Source organism: Ruditapes philippinarum, unplaced genomic scaffold (genome assembly GCF_026571515.1).
Source record: "Ruditapes philippinarum isolate M1 unplaced genomic scaffold, ASM2657151v2 ctg2571_1_1_1_1, whole genome shotgun sequence".
NCBI lineage: Eukaryota > Metazoa > Mollusca > Bivalvia > Venerida > Veneridae > Ruditapes > Ruditapes philippinarum.
This window is the reverse complement of record NW_026864273.1, coordinates 2,685-24,588: the sequence shown is the minus strand read 5'-3', so window position 1 is coordinate 24,588 and position 21,904 is coordinate 2,685. Positions and strand designations below refer to the sequence as shown.

The 21,904-nt window shown below is 36.1% G+C and overlaps 1 protein-coding gene across 1 annotated transcript in view; it reads left to right on the top strand.

The window, feature by feature from the left end:
* The window catches only part of LOC132725033 (uncharacterized), a gene marked incomplete at its 3' end in the record, with an annotated part of 38,570 nt that extends 17,263 nt beyond the window's left edge, over positions 1-21,307 (top strand). The window contains 8 exon segments of the mRNA XM_060710019.1: positions 7,567-7,694; positions 13,774-13,952; positions 14,494-14,634; positions 15,900-16,025; positions 16,589-17,098; positions 17,776-18,823; positions 20,339-20,868; positions 21,180-21,307. Of these exon segments, the coding sequence (XP_060566002.1) occupies positions 7,567-7,694; positions 13,774-13,952; positions 14,494-14,634; positions 15,900-16,025; positions 16,589-17,098; positions 17,776-18,823; positions 20,339-20,868; positions 21,180-21,307 (2,790 nt within the window).
* Between the last annotated feature and the right edge of the window lie 597 nt (positions 21,308-21,904).

Below are 21,904 nucleotides of genomic sequence, written 5' to 3'. Positions count from 1 at the left end.
CAAGTGAAGGCAACTAGTACTGCTTAACTATGGAACGCCTGGACTGTCTTATGTGTAGAATGACTGATATACATGGTTAAATGTCATTCTGTTGAGTCCGAGATACAATATGCTTGGTCAAAATCCCAATATACTGGGTGGAAATCCAAATGCGCTCAGTTATTGAAGTGTAATGTTGTGTGGTGATTACATTTTATTCAGTCAAGTCAATGTATTGCCGGGTGCATTAGTCGTTCTGTTCAGTTCTTAAAACAAACAGGCATGTGGTAACACAATTATGTTGAGTTAAAAAGATATGTTGTAGGGTGTGACAGTTGTTATGTTCGGTTAAAATAGCTCTTCTTATCATGTTCAACCATGAAAATAAACAGTTGAGTGGTACTATCATTTCGTTTGGCTGAGGCAGTGTATTATTGGGTGATACTTTTATTATTTTCAGTTGCAATGACATGCTGTTGGGTGCTTTATTTAGACTGTTTAGTCGTGAAATAGAACTGTTGAATAGTACTATCATTATGTTCAGTTCAGATAATATACTGTTCGGTGCAGAGGTCATTATGTTCAGGTGTGAACACAAACTGTTATGTGATACCGTTATTATGTTTAGTTCAGATGATATACTGTCCGGTGCAGAGGTCATCATGTTCAGTAGTGAACACAAACTGTTGTGTGATACCGTTATTATGTTCAGTTCAGATGATGTACTGTTCGATGCAGAGGTCATAATGTTCAGTAGTGAACACAAACTGTTGTGTGATACCGTGATTATGTTCAGTTCAGATGATGTACTGTTCGGTGCAGAGGTCATTATGTTCAGTAGTGAACACAAACTGTTGTGTGATACCGTTATTATGTTCAGTTCAGATGATATACTGTTCGGTGCAGAGGTCATTATGTTCAGTAGTGAACACAAACTGTTGTGTGATACCGTTATTATGTTCAGTTCAGATGATATACTGTTCGGTGCAGAGGTCATTATGTTCAGTAGTGAACACAAACTGTTGTGTGATACCGTTATTATGTTCAGTTCAGATGATGTACTGTTCGGTGCAGAGGTCATTATGTTCAGTAGTGAACACAAACTGTTGTGTGATACCGTCATTATGTTCAGTTCAGATGATAAATTGTTCGGTGCAGAAGTCATTATGTTCAGTTCAGATGATATACTGTTCGGTGCAGAGGTCATTATGTTCAGTAGTGAACACAAACTGTTGTGTGATACCGTCATTATGTTCAGTTCAGATGATGTACTGTTCGGTGCAGAAGTCATTATTTTTAGTTCAGATGACAGTAGCGTAGCCGGGCATACGCCAGTACGCCGTAGGCGTACTAAACGAAAATGAATTTCAAAAAATCAAAAAGTCTTAAATGTTGAAAACAGTTGTCCAAATCAGTACCCTAACCCGTGTTAGGCATCGCCGTGAGTTTTGACGGAGAAAAAGGGATTTGCTGACAAAAAAAAATTGTTATTAAGCGATTTAAATAGTGTATCGGTATTTTTGTTGCAAGTGTAGAACAGCTAGTACTATTTTAAGTAAGACAGTGTCATGCGTATTGACTTTATAGTATCTTATCGTAGAGTCAAATTATATTCCGAATGTTGTTTACATATAAGAAGTTATACTAGCGGGAAAAATCAAATGGCGTCCCAATGTAAAACGTCCGAAGAACATGAGCCTTCTTACGTAGATATTTTCAACTGCACCGTTTTAAACGATGGACAGAAAGTCACTTTATTAAAGTCAGATTGGCCCGATGTCCATAAATATGCATTTAAATCGAGGTAAGTTTATGCAGATCAAGAAATTTAAAGTAGGTAAAATAATGCAATTTGTCATTAAATCCTATTCAAATGTATTTTTTCTATCAAATTACATCAACTATTATTCTATTTTATTTTTAACTAGATCTATAATAAAACTGAAATAAAGAGTCATTTTTAAACGTTGTATAGGGCGTACGGACTTTACCAGGGAAGTGAGTCATTAGTGAGGAAGTGGGTTAAATGGTGGACAGACAGGGCACTTGCGTTGGACCGTCCACAAGCTCCTGATACACTTCTAGGAACATTACCACTGGCTAATGAGCAGTACTATCCAAAAGTCTGTTGTTGTTTGTTAGTACTGATCACCATGCCAGTGTCTACGGCTACAGCTGAACGATCATTCAGCACCATGAAGAGATCTACCATGACTAGAGAACGGCTGTTTGGGCTTGGCCTAATGAATATTTACAGAGACATGAAAATTTACTCTGAGTATATAGTTGATAAATTTGCTGCAAGAAAACAACAACACCTTGCATTTGTCTTCAGAGAAAAACCATCTCGGCATAGATATCATCATGAAATTTATCACCGTGGCGATTTTGCGACTCCGCAAAAATGTTATTGCACTGGCATAATTATATTTTGACAAGACATCATTTGCGTTACATAAACATAACGCTAAGACGCGCTAAATGTTAGAGTTATACAATAGGCGCTTCAATGAAAAATGTTTCTTTATCACTTCAAACGGTCTTTGTTTTATTGTTTATTTGTTTATTACTAAATTTATTTAGCGAGTTGAATAAAATGATATTATGCTCGCCAGAGGCTCACATAATACCATTTTATTCAACTCGCTAAATAAATTCAGTATTAAACTTATACACTCTTTCAATATCCTTTATTAGTAAGATAAGAAGGGAATTAAATATATTGTCAAATGTCTCCAGATTGCGTTATTTTGCATCTATAAATTCAAATTTTCTTGGGGGAAGACCCCCGAACCCCCTACCATTTACAAAGGGAGGGGGCCACCACCTCCCTTAACCCGTCAGAGGCTCACATAATATATCATTTTATTCATCCATTTAATAAATTTAGTATTAAACTTACACTCTTTCAATATCCACTATTTATTAGATAAGAAGGGAATTAAATATATTGTCAAATGTCTCAAGATTGCGTTATTTTGCATCTATAAATCCGAATTTCCTCGGGGGAAGACCCCCGAACCCCCTACCATTTACAAAAGGGGGGGCCCATCTTCTCCCTTAACACGCAAAAGGCTCACATAATATATAATTTTATTCAACTCATTTAATAAATTTAGTATTAAACTTACACTCTTTCAATATCCACTATTTTATTAGAAAAGAAGGGAATTAAATATATTGTCAAATGTCTCCAGATTGCGTTATTTTGCATCTATAAATCCGAATTTTCTCCCCCGAACCCCCTACCATTTACAAAGAGAGGGGGCCACCCCTCCCTTAACCCACCCCAAGGCGTATAATTACTTTTGGCCGCGCTACGCCACTGGATGATATACTGTTCGGTGCACAAGTCATTTGACAATGCGCTGAGTGGTCATACAATTATGTTGGGTTCATTCGGATATCTTCGCGTCAAACAAGATGGCGGGCGGGAGCAACTAATTTCCATAGGTCACGTCGAGGCTAATGACCACTAAATTGCCAAAACAATTTTCTTCCCCGTAAATACCCAAACTCCTCACAGTGATTACCTCCCTTGGCAGAATTGTAATCACTGCCTTCAAAGACGTCACATGATGATGAAAGTCACATGACGTAACGTCGAAATTCAAATGTAAATATCGACCGTTACAAAGAAAATCTAACGTTATTTTTTTTCTTTCTGTTTTATTTTTAACTTTTAGTGCCTACGTTCGATATAGTTTATCAAAAAATTATCGAAAGTATACAAAATAACGAAAAATAAAGTCAAAAGCTAAAAAATATAAAATAACAAAATATTGTCTCGGTAGAAAATATTCTCATAATTTTAAAATTATTTCTAAATATTCATATTATTTATTTATTTATTCATAAACACAGTTAAATAAATGATAGAAAACTTATCTGATAGATAAAAGCAGTAGATAAAACAATTTTTGAAAAAATATAGTATATCAGAAATTCTGATATATTGGGACCTTGGTGGCAGAGATCTACGCCGAAGAATTAAGGGGAGATCACTGTGTGGAGATTGGTAAATACCATCGGGAGGTTAAAAACGTTATTTCCATAAATTGGACAGATCGTATGGAATATTTAATACCGAATGGGTATTTTATCAAGTTAATTTATGACTATACTATACTGGTACTGTTACAGTCATAATGGGCACAGTATATAAAACTTAAAATATGGGTAAGGGTAGTCTGTTCAATTCTCACTAACCAGATAGAAAAATCCTTAAATGTTACTAAAAATAGCGGTGTTGGAAAATCTTATCTCACATGGGCTTATCTCACACTCAACGTGCAGCACTTCTAAATAATACGCGATTCACTCCTATTTTAATAAAAATGAAACGTCAAAAGGTCAAAATGTATTAAATATTTGTGAACTAATCTATTAAATTGTCTACGGAATCAAAATAGATTGATATTAACTTTCACACTGCAATGAGTCCTACTCTACCTAGATCCGCCCTTTTCAATAACGATCTGTTACTAAAAATAGCACACTTTAAAATATCGAAACATTCTTCGTAAAATCGGATATTATGACACTTTGCCTGAAAAACATTAATGTTTTTTGTTATGATAACGATGCTTCTTGATGACGAAACTCATTTTGATATATTTTAATTGAATATTCGGCCAAAATAACCGAAAAAGTAGAAAAATCTTTGCAAACGGTAAACGCTTTTTTGTCAACCATTGAAGTATGGACTGAATTCCTTATAAACACTAATATTATGGCACTTTCCGTTTTTAATATCGATGTGTTTTATCATGATAACCTTGCTTTTTGATGAGGGATCTTATATGAATTTATTCTCATTAAATTTTTCACACATAAACTTGGTCAGAAGAATTTTTTGCGGACGTACATAATGCTTTTTAATCCTAAGCCCCGCCCCCTTTTCAAAACTAGGTACGTTGTAATGCGCGTAGCAAGTACATTCACTGATATTTGTGTGTCCAGGTGAGTGAGAAAAATAATCAACCATTGGGTTAGCTAGAGGATAGGGAAATCCCAACCCTCGGGCAATCGGTTCCATCGGGAACTCGCCAAGGCTCGTTCCCGATGGAACCGATCACCCTCGGGTTGGGATTTCCCTATCCTCTATCAAACCCAATGATAGATTCTATTAGTCACATATGACCGCCGTAAATAAAACTTGAAATATATGTGTTGGTAACTTTTTAGACTTACAAGTGGACACATCAAACGAAATTTAAAATATGAAACATAATATACAAGTAAGGCAAACCTATTTGAGTCACACATGGCCACAGTATATGGAACGTTAAATGTAAGTATGGAAACCCCATTTGAGACACACATGACCACAGTAAATGGAACATTATATATAAATAAGGGTAGCCTAGTAAAGTCAAACATGGCCAAATATAAAGAAAATTCTATATAAGTAAGTGAAACCTAATTGAGTCACACATGGCCACAATATATTAGTAGACATAATGTTTAAAATAGAGAAAAACAGAATCCCTTAAGAAAGCACAACACTGCAAAATTGAAAATGTTGCAGACTCGGTTTGATTGAGCCTGTTCATGGACGGTACTGGAAAGTGCAAGTTACCGTCCACGCCCCCTAGCACCGGCTTAAGCAGAATTCAACATTTAACACGAAAATGGTGAAATTTTGAATTTAGAAACATCCGAAGATGATGTGTTCATACGGCGGTTATCATGGCGGTTATCATGGAACCTTCAATGTGACGCAGTAGTGCCATTCCATGATAAGCGGCGTAAGGTCCCCAAGTAAAAGAATGCTTTTGCCAAAAACGAGAAAACAATGGGCGGAACAAAATAAAATGGAATTTTGAAAGGGGATCTGAGGTTATGAAGTCAGGGAAATGTATTTGAGTCTAATTTTATTAGGCTACCCTTACTTATATATAATGTTGCATATACTTTAATCATATGTGACTCAAATAGATTTCCCTTACTTAAACATAATGTTCCATATATTTTGGCCTAGTGTGACTCAATTAGGTTACCGTTACTTATATAGAATGTTCTTCATAATGTGGGTATGTGTGACTTTATTGCGCTACCCTTACTTAATATATTTAATGTTCCATATACTGTGGCCATGTGTGACTCAAATAGGTTTCCCTTACTTAAATATTATGTTCCATTTATTGTGGTTATGTGTGACTCAAATGGGTTACCAACACATATATTTTAAGTTGCATATGCTGTGGCCATATGTGACTTTAATAGGCTACTTATATGCTCCATATACTGTGGTCATGTGTGACTCAAATAGGGTTCCCTTACTTGTATATGATGTTTTATATTTTAAATTTCGTTTGCTGTGTCCATTTGTGACTCTTATAGGTTACCAAAAAGATAAATTTTAAGTTATATTTACGGTGGTCATGTGTTACTTTAACAGGCTACCCTTACCCATCTTTTAAGTTTTATATACTGTACCCATTATGACTGTAACAGTATAGTATAGTCATGAATTAACTAAATAAAATACCCATTGGGTATTTAAAAGTCCAATTTATGAAAATAACGATCTTAAGCCCCCGATAATATTTACAGGGAAGAAAATTGTTTTGGCAATTTAGTGGTCATTAGCCTCGACATGGCCTATGGAAATTAGTCGCTCCCATCTTGTTGCCCGAAAATATCCGAATGAACCCAACATAATTGTGGTATCACATAACAGTTTGTGTTCACTATTGAACATAATGACCTCTGCACCGAACAGTTTATCATCTGAACTGAACATAATGATAGTACCAAAAAACCACTGAACATAACGACATTTGCACCGAACAACACATTGACTTGACTGAAGAAGATATAATCAGCACACAAGATAATGATAGTACCATTTTAGATAATGATTGTACCATTTAACAGTTCTATTTCACGACTGAACAGAAGAAATAAAGCACCCAACAGCATGTCATTGCAACTGAAAATAATAAAAGTATCACCCAATAATACACTGCCTCAGCCAAACAAAATGATAGTACCACTCAACTGTTTATTTTCATGGTTGAACATAATGAGAAGAGCACCAATTGGCATATTATTATAACCGAACATAATAACTGTAACACCCTACAACATATCTTTTTAACTCAACATAATTGTGTTACCACATGCCTGTTGGTTTTAAAAACTGAACATAACGACTTATGCACCCGACAATACATTGACTTGACTGAATAAAATACAGTCAACACACAACATAGCACTTCAATAACTGAGCACATTAGGATTTCCACCCAGCATTTTGTATCTCGGACACAACAGAAAGACATTTAACCAGGTATATCATTCATTCTTAACATAAGACAGTCCAGGCGTTCCATACTTAACTTACCAGGAACGATGCGGTGGCTGAACATTGCTGTCGCTAACTGATGTATTCCGCAATGAAAACTACCAAGATCTTGCAGTTTGACCAGACTCATTGCTGCTGGGAGAGAACTCACTTTGTTGTATTTTGACAATGAAATACCTTGAACTTCACAATAAAGAAAAACATATCCATTCCACAAATTCAGGGGCATTTGTTAGCTTGTAGTGTCAGCTGGTAATGTTTATTTTATAATTCAGATCACGCAGAGATGTAAACAAGCATACGAAGAGGCTGCGATGACCGATGACCCTAACCACGAGCATAAATATTATTATTGCAAATGCGTCATTATGACATTGAAACTTGGAATGATACACGAAATCAAGTAGGTTGTATTTAAATTCTTTGTCGTATGCAATGTTGCACCGTATACAGCACACGACGTATATATACAGCTCACGACGTATATACCTTACACCTCACGACGTATATAGCCTACAGCTCACGACGTATGTAGCTTACAGCTCACGACGTATGTAGTTTACAGCTCACGACGTATGTAGCTTACAGCTCATGACGTACATAGCTTACAGATAATACCGTATATAACTTACGACGTATATAGCTTACGACGTATAAAGTTTACAGCTCATGACGTATACAGCGTACAGCTCATGACGTATATAGCTTACAACTCATGACGTATATAGCTTACAACTCATGACGCATATAGCTTACAGCTCATGACGTATATAGCTTACAACTTATGACGTATACAGCGTACAGCTCATGACGTATATAGCTTACAGCTCATGACGTATATAGTTTACAACTCATGACGTATACAGCGTACAGCTCATGACCTATATAGCTTACAACTTATGGCGTATATAGCTTACGACGTATGTAGCTTACAGCTGATTACGTATATAGCTTACAGCTCATGACGTATATAGCTTACAGCTCATGACGTATAAAGCTTACTTCACGACGTATATACCTTACAGCTCACGACGTTTATACCTTACAGCTCACGACGTATATAGCTTACAGCTCACGACGTATGTAGCCTACAGCTCACGACGTATGTAGTTTACAGCTCACGACGTATATATCTTACAACTCATGACGCATATAGCTTACAGCTCATGACGTATATAGCTTACAACTTATGGCGTATATAGCTTACGACGTATATAGCTTACAGCTGATTACGTATATAGCTTACAGCTCATGACGTATATAGCTTACAGCTCATGACGTATAAAGCTTACTTCACGACGTATATACCTTACATCTCACGACGTATATATCTTACAGCTCATGACCTATATAGCTTACAGCTCACGACGTATGTAGCCTACAGCTCACGACGTATGTAGTTTACAGCTCACGACGTATATATCTTACAGCCCACGACGTATGTAGCTTACAGCTCACGACGTAAATAGCTTACAGCTCACGACAAATATAGCCTACAGCTCACGACGTATGTAGCCTACAGCTCATGACGTATATAGCTTACAGCCCACGACGTATGTAGCTTACAGCTCACGACGTATATAGCTTACAGCTCACGACGAATATAGCCTACAGCTCATGACGTATGTAGCCTACAGCTCATGACGTATATAGCTTACAGCCCACGACGTATGTAGCTTACAGCTCACGACGTATATAGCTTACAGCTCACGACGTATATACCTTACAGCCCACGACGTATGTAGCTAACAGCTCACGACTTATTTAGCCTGCAGCTCACGACGTATATAGGTTACATCTCACGACGTATATAGCCTTCAGCTCACGACGTATGTAGCTTACAGCTCACGACAAATATAGCCTACAGCTCACGACGTATATAGCTTACAGCTCATGACGTATGTAGTTTAAGACGTATATAGCTTACAGCTCATGACTTATATAGCTTACAGCTCACGACGTATATAGCTTACAGCTCACGATTTATATAGCCTACAGCTCATGACGTATGTAGTTTAAGACGTATATAGCTTAAAGCTCATGACTTATATAGCCTACAGCTCACGACGTATAAAGCTTTCAGCTCACGACGTATTTAGCTTACAGCTCACGACTTATATATCTTACAGTTCACGACGTATATAGCTTACAGCTCACGACGTATATAGCCTACAGCTCACGACGTATATAGCTTACAGCTCACGACGTATATATCTTACAGCTCATGACCTATATAGCTTACAGCTCATGACGTATAAAGCTTACTTCACGACGTATATACCTTACAGCTCACGACGTATATACCTTACAGCTCACGACGTATATAGCTTACAGCTCACGACGTATGTAGCCTACAGCTCACGACGTATGTAGTTTACAGCTCACGACGTATATATCTTACAGCCCACGACGTATGTAGCTTACAGCTCACGACGTATATAGCTTACAGCTCACGACAAATATAGCCTACAGCTCACGACGTATGTAGCCTACAGCTCATGACGTATATAGCTTACAGCCCACGACGTATGTAGCTTACAGCTCACGACGTATATAGCTTACAGCTCACGACGAATATAGCCTACAGCTCATGACGTATGTAGCCTACAGCTCATGACGTATATAGCTTACAGCCCACGACGTATGTAGCTTACAGCTCACGACGTATATAGCTTACAGCTCACGACGTATATACCTTACCGCCCACGACGTATGTAGCTAACAGCTCACGACTTATATAGCCTGCAGCTCACGACGTATATAGGTTACATCTCACGACGTATATAGCCTTCAGCTCACGACGTATGTAGCTTACAGCTCACGACAAATATAGCCTACAGCTCACGACGTATATAGCTTACAGCTCATGACGTATGTAGTTTAAGACGTATATAGCTTACAGCTCATGACTTATATAGCTTACAGCTCACGACGTATATAGCTTACAGCTCACGATTTATATAGCCTACAGCTCATGACGTATGTAGTTTAAGACGTATATAGCTTAAAGCTCATGACTTATATAGCCTACAGCTCACGACGTATAAAGCTTTCAGCTCACGACGTATTTAGCTTACAGCTCACGACTTATATATCTTACAGTTCACGACGTATATAGCTTACAGCTCACGACGTATATAGCCTACAGCTCACGACGTATATAGCTTACAGCTCACGACGTATATATCTTACAGCTCATGACCTATAGCTTACAGCTCACGACGTATATAGCTTACAGCTCACGACGTATATAGCTTACAGCTCACGACGTATATAGCTTACAGCTCACGACGTATATAGCCTACAGCTCACGACGTATATAGCTTACAGCTCACGACGTATATATCTTACAGCTCATGACCTATATAGCTTACAGGTCACGACGTATATAGCTTATAGCTCACGACGTATATAGCTTACAGCTCATGACGTTTATAGCTTACAGCTCACGACTTTATATATCTTACAGCTCATGACGTATATAGCGTACAGCTCATGACGTATTTAGCTTACAGCTCACGACTTCTATATCTTACAGCTCATGACGTATATAGCCTACAGCTCATGACGTATATAGCTTACAGCTCATGACGTATATAGCTTACAGCTCACGACGTATATATCTTACAGCTCATGACGTATATAGCGTTCAGCTCATGACGTATATAGCTTACAGCTCACGACTTATATAGCCTATAGCTCACGACGTATATAGCTTACAGCTCACGACGTATATAGCTTACAGCTCACGACGTATATAGCTTACATCTCATGACGTATATAGCTTTCAGCTCATGACGTATATAGCTTACAGCTCACGACGTATATATATCTTACAGCTCATGGCGTATATAGCTTACAGCTCATGACGTATATAGCTTACAGCTCATGACGTATATAGCTTACAGCTCATGACGTATATAGCTTACAGCTCACAACGTATATATCTTACAGCTCATGGCGTATATAGCTTACAGCTGATGGCGTATATAGCTTACAGCTCATGACGTATATAGCTTACAGCTCATGACGTATATAGCTTACAGCTCATGACGTATATAGCTTACAGCTCATGACGTATATAGCCTACAGGTCATGACGTATATAGCCTACAGCTCACGACGTATATAGCTTACAGCTCATGACGTATATAGCTTACAGCTCATGACGTATATATCTAACAGCTCATGATGTATATAGCTTACAGCTCACGACTTATATAGCCTACAGCTCACGACGTATATATCTTACAGCTCACGACGTATACAGCTTAGAGCTCACGACTTATATAGCCTACAGCTCACGACGTATATAGGTTACAGCTCACGACGTATATAGCTTACAGCTCATGACGTATATAGCTGACAGCTCATGACGTATATAGCTTACAGCTCATGACGTATATAGCTTACAGATCATGACGTATATAGCTTACAGCTCGTGACGCATATAGCTTAAGACGTATATAGCGTACAGCTCACGAGGTATATAGCCTACAGCTCATGACGTATGTAGCTTACGCATGAGTTGAATACGATGATTGTAAATTTATACAGCTGACGGTTAACTTTATTCAATAGTTGATAACGTATATAAATCTACGCAGGTAGTATATTGCGGATGAAAAGGTATTAGAAACTTTATTCATGTAAACGTTTTCATATTACTACATGTATTAAAATTCTATTCATACATATAACTCAATTGAGAGTGTCTTTATTCGCCGTCCTACCACTTTTCCACTGGACCAGTTCTTAAAATCCATTTTGTTTAGGAAAATTCAAACACAAAGAATAAACTTCACACCACTTATAATGCTGTACATTTGTGCTTTTTATTTGACATTTAAATAAATGGTTTCATACTTTTTATTGTTTATTGTTCAATAAAAAACATTTTTGGTTGAAAGAGACCAAAGCATGAATGTTTTACATTTGAAATGGCATACTTAACCCTACTGAATATGTAAAACTAATGCAATTACAACAGATATGTGTAGTTGGCGGTCTAACTATCCACGGTGCATATCCATATCGGTACCCTCTTTGCGAAATCTGCTGAAACGGTACCCTCTTTGCTTATGCACAGGCCACTCTCTGCTAAAAACAAACCAACGATAGATAACAATCCAGTAAAATTTCAATACAATAAGGAAAGAAGGTATGACACGTAGAAAAGATGTATACCACGGAACACTAGAATGTTTTATCTATGTGCTGATTTGTCATGTGCCCGTTTTTCATGTACTACAACTTCACAATAAGCTACAAAAAATCAACATGTCTTGCTTCGCCCATCACCTCGACATATTTTTCGGGCTAAAAATGAACCTGTGGCTTGATTATATATGCATCATACATATTTAGTATGTTCATTTACATATCATCTTCGGACAAATGGCAGTATATTGTCAAAAATAATTGTAAAATTCATAAAAACACCCTACTTTCGGTTTTGCAGCGGCACGGGCTACCTCTCTTCATTTGAATTTTTATATCACAGGCACCCTCTCATTTTTTTACACATAGGTACCCTCAAGGCACGACATATGCTTTTATTTGCGTTAATCGTAAGGTATGTATAAATATTTCTTACTTTTATGTAAATATTACATACTTCACGATTAACGCAAATAAAAGCATATGTCGTGCCTTGAGGGTACCTATGTGTTAAAAAATGAGAGGGTGTCTGTGATGTAAAAATTCAAATGAAGAGAGGTACCGAAGAGAGGTTTCAGCAGATTTCGCAAAGAGGGTACCGAAATGGATATGCACCGTGATACATGCGTAATATAGACAACATAAGAACGGCTTGTAAACACTTTTTTATGATTTTTGAGAATTACGCGCTCGAGTAGCCTAAACTTCTAGTACATCAGGCAAACGACTATGAAACCAGGTCCAAATCCTTTTTTGTCCTTTAATGATTGGTAAGCCAAAAAAGCAACAGCTAGCTTGGTAGCATCGCCACATGCATTACTTCATATCACATGGCGTATTTTGAACCTACAGCGACAAGCGGCAAAAGTTAGCGCCCATAACCACTCTGCCACGTTTATCCAAATATAAAGAAGCACATAGGCAGCATGTTTAAATTAAGTCAAATCCATTTTTTTTAAAGGATGTGTAGAGAGTATTTGAGCCGCGTCATGACAAAACCAACATAATGGGTTTGCGACCAGCATGGATCTAGACCAGCCTGCGCATCCGCGCAGTCTGATCAGGATCCATGCTGTTCGCTTACAAACTCTATAACAAGCAGAGAAACTGATAGCGAGACCCATTATGTTGGTTTTGTCGTGACGCGGCTCATTTGATTTTTCTTGCTCAACGATAAGATTGTTTGCATTTAGCTTTATAAAACGAACCTAATTTTTCTTATACCTCCCCTTATTACCTTCCATATTCATATTGTTTTTTTAAGTCTCGTGTGCATTACATTTTTGATCATCTTACGATATTTGTTCTGTCTTGTACTTTCAGATCTTTGAGATTTTGCAATGAATCGAAACCTATCTCTCGGAAGAAAATGGCGGATTTGCTGTTCTTCAATTACAATTACGCCTCGCGCTATGATCGAAACAGATATTTAAAATGGAAGAAGGTTCCTTTTGACATTGACAACTTGTTAATTCAACTCGGAAACATTACGTGCAAAGAAGGTTTTTATTACGATTTTACAAATTACGTTTTGATTAAATATATATAAAAAAAACTTTATCAGGTCCAAGTCAATCATGCATGTTTTTAGTGGATGAGGAAAGTAAGAAAAACAAATACAAAATATATACTTGTCAAAATAGTTCTCGTTTTAACAACAGATTGTGTGTGGTCAATTTTTCGTACTAGCACAAAAATTTGACTCAATTTTTCTTAAACATAACAAAATAAAGCCTTATATCAGGGGTATTTCCACATGTACACAACTGCGCATAATTCAAACTTTTACCATTTTCATGTTTAAATGTTGAATTCTACTTAAGTCGGTGCTAGGGTGCGTGGACGGTAACTTGCAAATACCACTAACGTTCATGAACAGGCTCGATCTGTTTTGGCTGTTCTTAATGAATTCTGTTTTTTCTTTATTCTATTGAGTGTTGCGCGTCCTCTCTTGTTCTTAACAATGTTTACCGAAACTGAGTAAATACTGTGTTATAAATATTAAGATATCAAGTTTCTTTTCACTATGGACTATTCTTGTAGAATATGACATATCATCAGTGGACGACGTCGCGTGTGCGGAGGGGAGGTTTGTTTTTAATGCAAGTGTGAGATGCGTTTACGACACTGATTCGAAAGGCATTATGGCTGGGTGCAGATCTGGTTCCCACTTGGAATCGTGTGGTAAGCTCAAACTTTTGTATGCCCCGTGAAACATATTGTTAGCTAGAACTTTTAGACCTATTTAGAGTACATTTTAAATATACTATATTCTTCAGCTGTATGAATGACAATGTTTTAAAGGAACTTCACTGACATCCAAAAGCCTAAAACATTAAATCTGATTCAAATTCTTACATAGATAATCCTAGGCTCTTGAAATAGAGAGATATGCAAAAGATAATAAGAATATTATAAGAAAAAAATGAAAGCCGTATTTTTGTGCTACTTTTAGTCCAAATTAAGTGAAAAAGCGTTGCAACGCTTTCCAATTTTGGGTCAGTTTTCACTATTAGAATAATTATTCTGGAAAAACAGAGAGAGTAAATGATCTCAAAATATTTGTACAAATATTATTGGTCTAAACCTACATGAAATGGAATATTAATTTCGAAATTTTATTTTCAGTCCCTGCATGTCAAAGAACCTCTGTGTAGTCCCCTTTAAATATCTTTATTTTTATTCATACACTTTAATTTGAGTCTTTTATCATTTTCCAGCGCCAACAACTTTCTCCAAGTTGTACATATTATCTGCAATATTCAAAGAATCTCATCTAAGACATACTCCTATATAAGTGTCTAACTTTATTTCATAGATGAACAAAAGTAGATATTATATCGAATTCCTTTCATAGCCGTCTTCTATTTTGCAAAGTGCTTCATAGAGCCGCAAAGTGACGTAATAAAGTGAATAATAATGAAGCCAAATAAAGCTTGACACTTAGTATGTTAGTATTCATCCGTAGCTAGAAACATTTTTCTGTCGTTATCGCTCCCGTCGGAGTTTCTAATTTCTGTAGAACAGCACGGATGAACACTAACATATACTTAGAAGATACTTTTGTATTATATTGATGTATATTAGAAACATTGATGTAACCTATGGGTGGAAACTCTCTTGACGGATATTCCGATGTGTATTAAAAGATATCATTGTACATGTATATAACATTGATATAATTTGTTTGACGATATTATTATTTTTATACGATATTATTGTTTAACATAGATGTATATCAAAATATATTTTTGTCTCACATTGATATAACCAATGATTGGAACCCGGGGGACGGATATTCTGATCTGAACCGAAAAATATGATATAATTATATTATAAATCTGCAGTGAAAAAAAAATCACATTAAACTTTGCAGGCGCCCATTAAAACAATAACGTTTACGCCATTGCATTTACTTATTTCATTTCATTTCTATTTTTATACATTAGACTCGTTTAAAGGTGCATGTCGTAATGATACCACTGTTAAATGTCCAGACAGTTATTGCATACCTTTACGTTTTGTGTGCGACGGAATTGAACATTGCCCTAAGGCTGAAGACGAGCATGGTTGTGGTAAGTGAATGAGCGTTAAATGTTTGTTTGTTTAATTTGTTTGGTTGGTTGGTTGGTTGGTGGGTTGGTTGGTTGGTTGGTGGGTTGGTTTGTTGGTTGGTATTACGACGCACTTACACAGTATAGATCATATGGCGCCGAAACAGGAAAGTCGATTTTAGCTAACCTGGGATGTTTCAAATTTAAAAGCAAGAGTTGCATAGACTTCAACCCATTTAGTCGCCTCTTACGATCACGCAAGGATAAACGGTGATTGCATTTCTTATGAATCAACCATTAAAGGCAATCCTTCAGACAATTAATTAGTTGGGATGGATGGAAATAGTATAGATACTTGTATTGTTCACTTATTATTAATCAGTTTTGTGTTTAAATCATGATCATTTTTGATTTACTTTATCAAATCGGATTATGGAATGTATGTCAAATATTATGGACTTTTGTCAGCTATGAATATATAATTTTTTTTAATGTTGAATAGCATTTGTTATTGGTGATGTAGTTGTTGTTGTCATAAACAATCATAATATCAAAGAAATGTAAACGACAGTTTTGTTTTGCAGGTTGTAAAGACGACGACAAAGAAGTTCTAATTATGTATGAAGAAAATGCTCTTCGAAATCCAGACATATTACAGTTGGCGAAACAACTCTATACGCCACAGAGCATTATACGCATACTCCCATACAAGAAAATTGATCTCCCACCAGATATAAATCAAAATTATGTACTGCTACAAATTAAGGATAAGGAATTTAAAATGTCTGAACAAATAGACAGGAACTTTGAATGTGAATATAAAATGCTAGCGAATGAATTCTTAAAGTCAGTACAAATGACGCGCAAAAAGAAAGCTATTGTTTTTATTCAAAGCAGCCCAGAATCAGAAAAAATAGGCCGGATAATGTTTAAAGAAATATCAAGTCAGCCCGATATGATAATATATCGCACAATAGAAGTTCCGTCTGCAGTTACAACAACAGAAATAATGCCGAATGTAATTGATGTAGTGGTTAAAGACTGGAAGATATTGTCTTCATTAGCAGCACGGTTTTTACGGGAGATATGTGAAGGTACTTAATTATTTTGCCACCTGCAGTTCTGTTTAACTAGGTTCTATAATGTTGGTAGCTCAATGTTTGTAATTTGATAGTTACTCCCTGACACTGTAAGTAGGCTGTTCCATGTTTAAAGCAGGACAAATACTTTATGCAAAGTCGGAAGATTTAGACTTAGATGAAACAACTAATTGCTGATAGAAAATAACTTAACGTTCAACTTATATGCATATTGTTCATATAGTAACTGATCACTATAATCTTTGTACTGTAAATGCTAGTGATTAAAACATTGGCTTACCATATTTCCATATTCTTGTGCCTTAAGTCGATTCTTTAATTGAACCAAAAGTATTCAAACTTGGCATGTTGGGACCGGAAGTTACTAGTATTTGCCACTAGTGTAAAGCTAGCTTGATGTGCAGTCTGACCCTAAGTTCTCTATACTGCTCGCTGACTATTTTCAAATTTTGATCTTACTTTCACCAAAATTGATAATAGTTTAAAAAAAATCGAACCTGGACAAGTCAATTTACGTAAATCAGCCTGGTGAAGATCACTCCCTTTGAACATTACATGCATATTTGTATATTGTAAATGTATGCGTTATTTAGACAGACTACATACTTGACATGTTTTGAACAAGAAAGGTTTGGTATCTTTACGACTGTAACATTTTCTTTTGATTTTAGAGGCTTTTGTAACGTTATGTCCAGGGGCATACAGGTGTTCATCTAGTAAAATGTGTATCACACTTGATCAAGTATGCGATGGTAAAGTTGACTGTATGCATGGCGATGACGAAATGCTCTGCGGGTTTGTCTGTCCAGCAAAATGTAGCTGTAGAGGATATGCAATGACATGCCTTGTGAAATCTTTAGAAGACAACAAGATAATAACGTACCCAGAGCAGACACATTGGTTACAGTTCAGACCAAGATCACATATGGAAGCAAACTTGAAAGAAGACGTCTTAAACCTTCCGTTTTTGCATCTTCTGAACATAAGCAGTTGTAATATAAGAGAAATATATCCAAACGCGTTCGTTAAGCTACTGAATCTGAAGATTCTGGACCTTCGTCATAACTTGATTAAAAGATTATTTCCTTTGGCATTTAGTGGCCTACAAAGATTGCACACATTAATGTTAGACGGGAACAAACTTTTAGATACTCTAGAACCGTTTACTTTTAGTTATCTAAACTCGATTAGAAGTTTACAAATTACCGGTACTAAAGTAAAATACATTGTGTCTAATACATTTGCTGATTTAACACTTGAACGTTTAGAAATATTCAACAATGAACTAGAAGACATTGGTGAATATGGGTTCGGAAATCTGGCCGTAGAACATTTATCGTTCGAAAACAATGTAATTCTGACATTTGATAAAGGAATTTTCAAAGGATTATCCGCATTGAAATCATTAAGAACGCCAGCTTTTAAATATTGTTGCGTGAGACCAAACTATTTACAAGAAGATGACTGTTTTCCATCAAAAGACGAATTTTCATCATGTGAAGATCTTATGCGAACATCGGTTCTGCAAACAATGCTTTGGTTGATTGGTTTGTCTTCTCTTCTAGGAAATATACTCTCTATAATTTATCGTTTGAAGTTTGATAGGGAGCGGTTAAAACTTGGATATGGTATATTTGTAACAAACCTCGCTATAGCGGATTTCCTGATGGGAGTTTATTTAATTATAATTGCAATTGCTGATGCTGTGTTTAGAAAACGGTGAGCTTAGATAAGTATTCCTAAGTATACATGTACATCATACTGAAAAGTTACATGAACCAATCAGATTATTATTTGAACTTATTGTAAGCCTAGCTATAATTCAAACAAAAATACTAGTTTTAGAAACGAAACAGTATATGATTACAATCAGAGAAAAAAAAATATTATACTATTTTGAAACGTATATAATTGTTGAAGTTTTAAAAAGGCATAACTATTACATGCTGGAACCGACATTATAATCCTTTGTACCACCAGTATAGATCAAGGCCAGTGTCAACATTCGTACAGTTTAACCAGGCTCTTTACTGTTTGCAGTTTCAGAACCTCTGTAAACCTTTCAAAATTCCATATTATTTACTTCCGGCAATAGCTTTATTATTCAGGACATACGCATTATTTACCCAAGGACCATAATAATAATTATTCGGCTTTTCATGGAAGCCTTGAATCACGGGGGAGGAAGTGTTACACGAAGGATGGAGTTCTTATGATAACTTGTTCAGGAGTTCTTGTGATAACTATCATGGAGTTCGTCGGAAAACATCTGTATACATAACAAAAACACTCGTCAAAAAAAGGCAATGGAAAAATGCCTATCAATTAGTTTTTTTACACATTATACAGAATGTAAGACAAGCTTAATCATTAAAGTTTAATATAGCACCTAAAACTCATTTTGAAAAGATGACAATTACCATTTTCGTAGTGTTTACAAATGTTTTCCGACGAACTCCGTAAAAGTTATCACAAGAACTCCTGAACAAGTTAACAAAAGAATTCCATCCTTCGTGTAACACTTCCTCCCCCGTGTTGAATGGAATGTTTCACGGCAACCGCCGTATAAACACATCTACGGAATTTTCTAAAGTCAAAATATCACCACAATCATATTTATTGTTTAAAACTACTTTAGCCGGTGCTAGGGGCGTGGTGCTAGGGGCACCACTTCCGTCTAGTAACAGCTCATTCAAAGCGAGGCTGTTGCCATTTTTGGCGTTCCTTTTGGATTCAGTTTTATTTTCTATTCTCTTTTTGAAGTAATTGATATTGAAATCTTTCAACTGTGAACGGAGTGGTTTTTTAATGGCACATCTATATGACAGAAATTCAGCAGATTAAGATACTTTTCTATAAAATAGTAACACATTTTTATATCGAATCTAAAGATATTGAACAAACACGTTTTGCGACATCATGTAATAAATGATGAAGAAAGCCACAATAGGCAATGACAACAGAGTCAAGATATCTTGACTTTGCAAACTCTCCTGAAATCGTAAGCGTAGTTTAAATGACGCATATTTGGTATACGAAATATATATTTCAATCTGGCACTCGTACACCCTTTTATACTTATTTCTTATGTATTTTGTATGGATACTAATGATGATTTTCACAGATACATTGTAAAATCAACGTCTTAAAACGAATGGGATATCACAATATAGCAATTATTAAGACAAATATTTAGGCGATGTGTTTAAGCTTTTAACGGTGCTTTAATTGCAGGTATATCTTCATGGACGACTATTGGCGAGGAAGCTTCTGGTGCACATTTGCAGGTGTTTTATCAACGCTTTCATCAGAACTCAGCGTTATGTTTCTTTGCCTGATAACCCTAGATAGAATTCTAGTCATTAAATACCCCTTTGGACAAGTTAGATTTGATACAGAAAAGGCGGTAATATGCTCGCTTACTGCATGGGTTCTTTGTCTACTTATGGCTTTGTTTCCCCTGATGTATTCTTCATACTTTAAAGGTTCTTTTTACAACAAGTCAGGCGTATGTATTGCCTTGCCTTTAACCAGGGATCGACCACCCGGCTGGATCTATTCTGTGCTTGTATTTGTCGTTTTCAATTTCATTACGTTTCTACTGATTGCTATTGGACAATGGTCAATTTTCATGGACATTCAGAAACACGGAAAAGGTTTTGGAAAAGGACATGCGTCAAGAAAACGGGACTTGGTTGTAGCAAGAAATTTGCTGTTTGTAGTTGGTACTGACTTTTTATGCTGGTTTCCGATTGGATGTGTTGGTAAGAACACTTTTTTATTTTATTTATGTCATAGAAACAGTACCATTTACCTTGAGTAACTTGATGAATTTGTGTAATGGATTTAGCCTTATTTGAAAATGGAACGATCCAATCACAACTAAAAAAATGTTACTCATTTTAGTATTGCAGAGGCTCGAATGATATACTAGTAATTTCATTCAACCCGTACAATGAATTCAGTATTAACCTATACTCAATATATATGTCATCTTTACCCTTTATTTTTTTTACTACGTTACCCTTTACTTGTTTAACTCTTGGTTAAATTTCATTGACATAACCAATTTCAGGTTTGATGGCATTGTCTGGGCGTGTTATATCCGGTGATGTGTACGCCTGGAGTGCCGTGTTTGTTCTACCTATCAACTCGGCTTTGAACCCTGTCTTGTACACATTGACAGCTATCATTGGTAAAAAGGTATTATCCGACATGTTTTACTTCATTTTCATCATAATTTTACAATGGCATAAAAATTAATTCAATTATCGGTATGTTTTAAAATACTTTTTTTATCGTCAGTCGTGTCAAATTTATCATCATTTTTGAATAGATCACGAAATATTTTAACATTTGTTGTGGTAACTTAGAAAGAAAGGAAATGCAAAAAGGAACATTTTAAAGCAATGCTCAAATTCCTTAAAAAAATATTGATTATGCTTGATACTCTTTTTGCAAACGTTTTTGTTTTAAAGATATTTGCGAAACAAGTTCTTGCAACTTTTATAAATCATTTTCAAGTCCGCTTCCTTGAATCAACCAGTACTGGTGTCATACGACGAAACATAGTCGTGACCCGATTAGGGCTCGAGCCAATGATCCCTGGGTTGAGAGGCAGACACCATAACCACCAGGCTATTGCTCCCCTTATCATGTTTTATTGTCGTCGGTTTACATTTTAATTGAACTAGGGAAAACTTTGCATTAATGAACAGACTGACTGTATACTGGTTAGTGACTTGATATTGGGGCTTGTATTTTAATTGTTTAGGTTGTTTTTTTATTTATTTATTTATT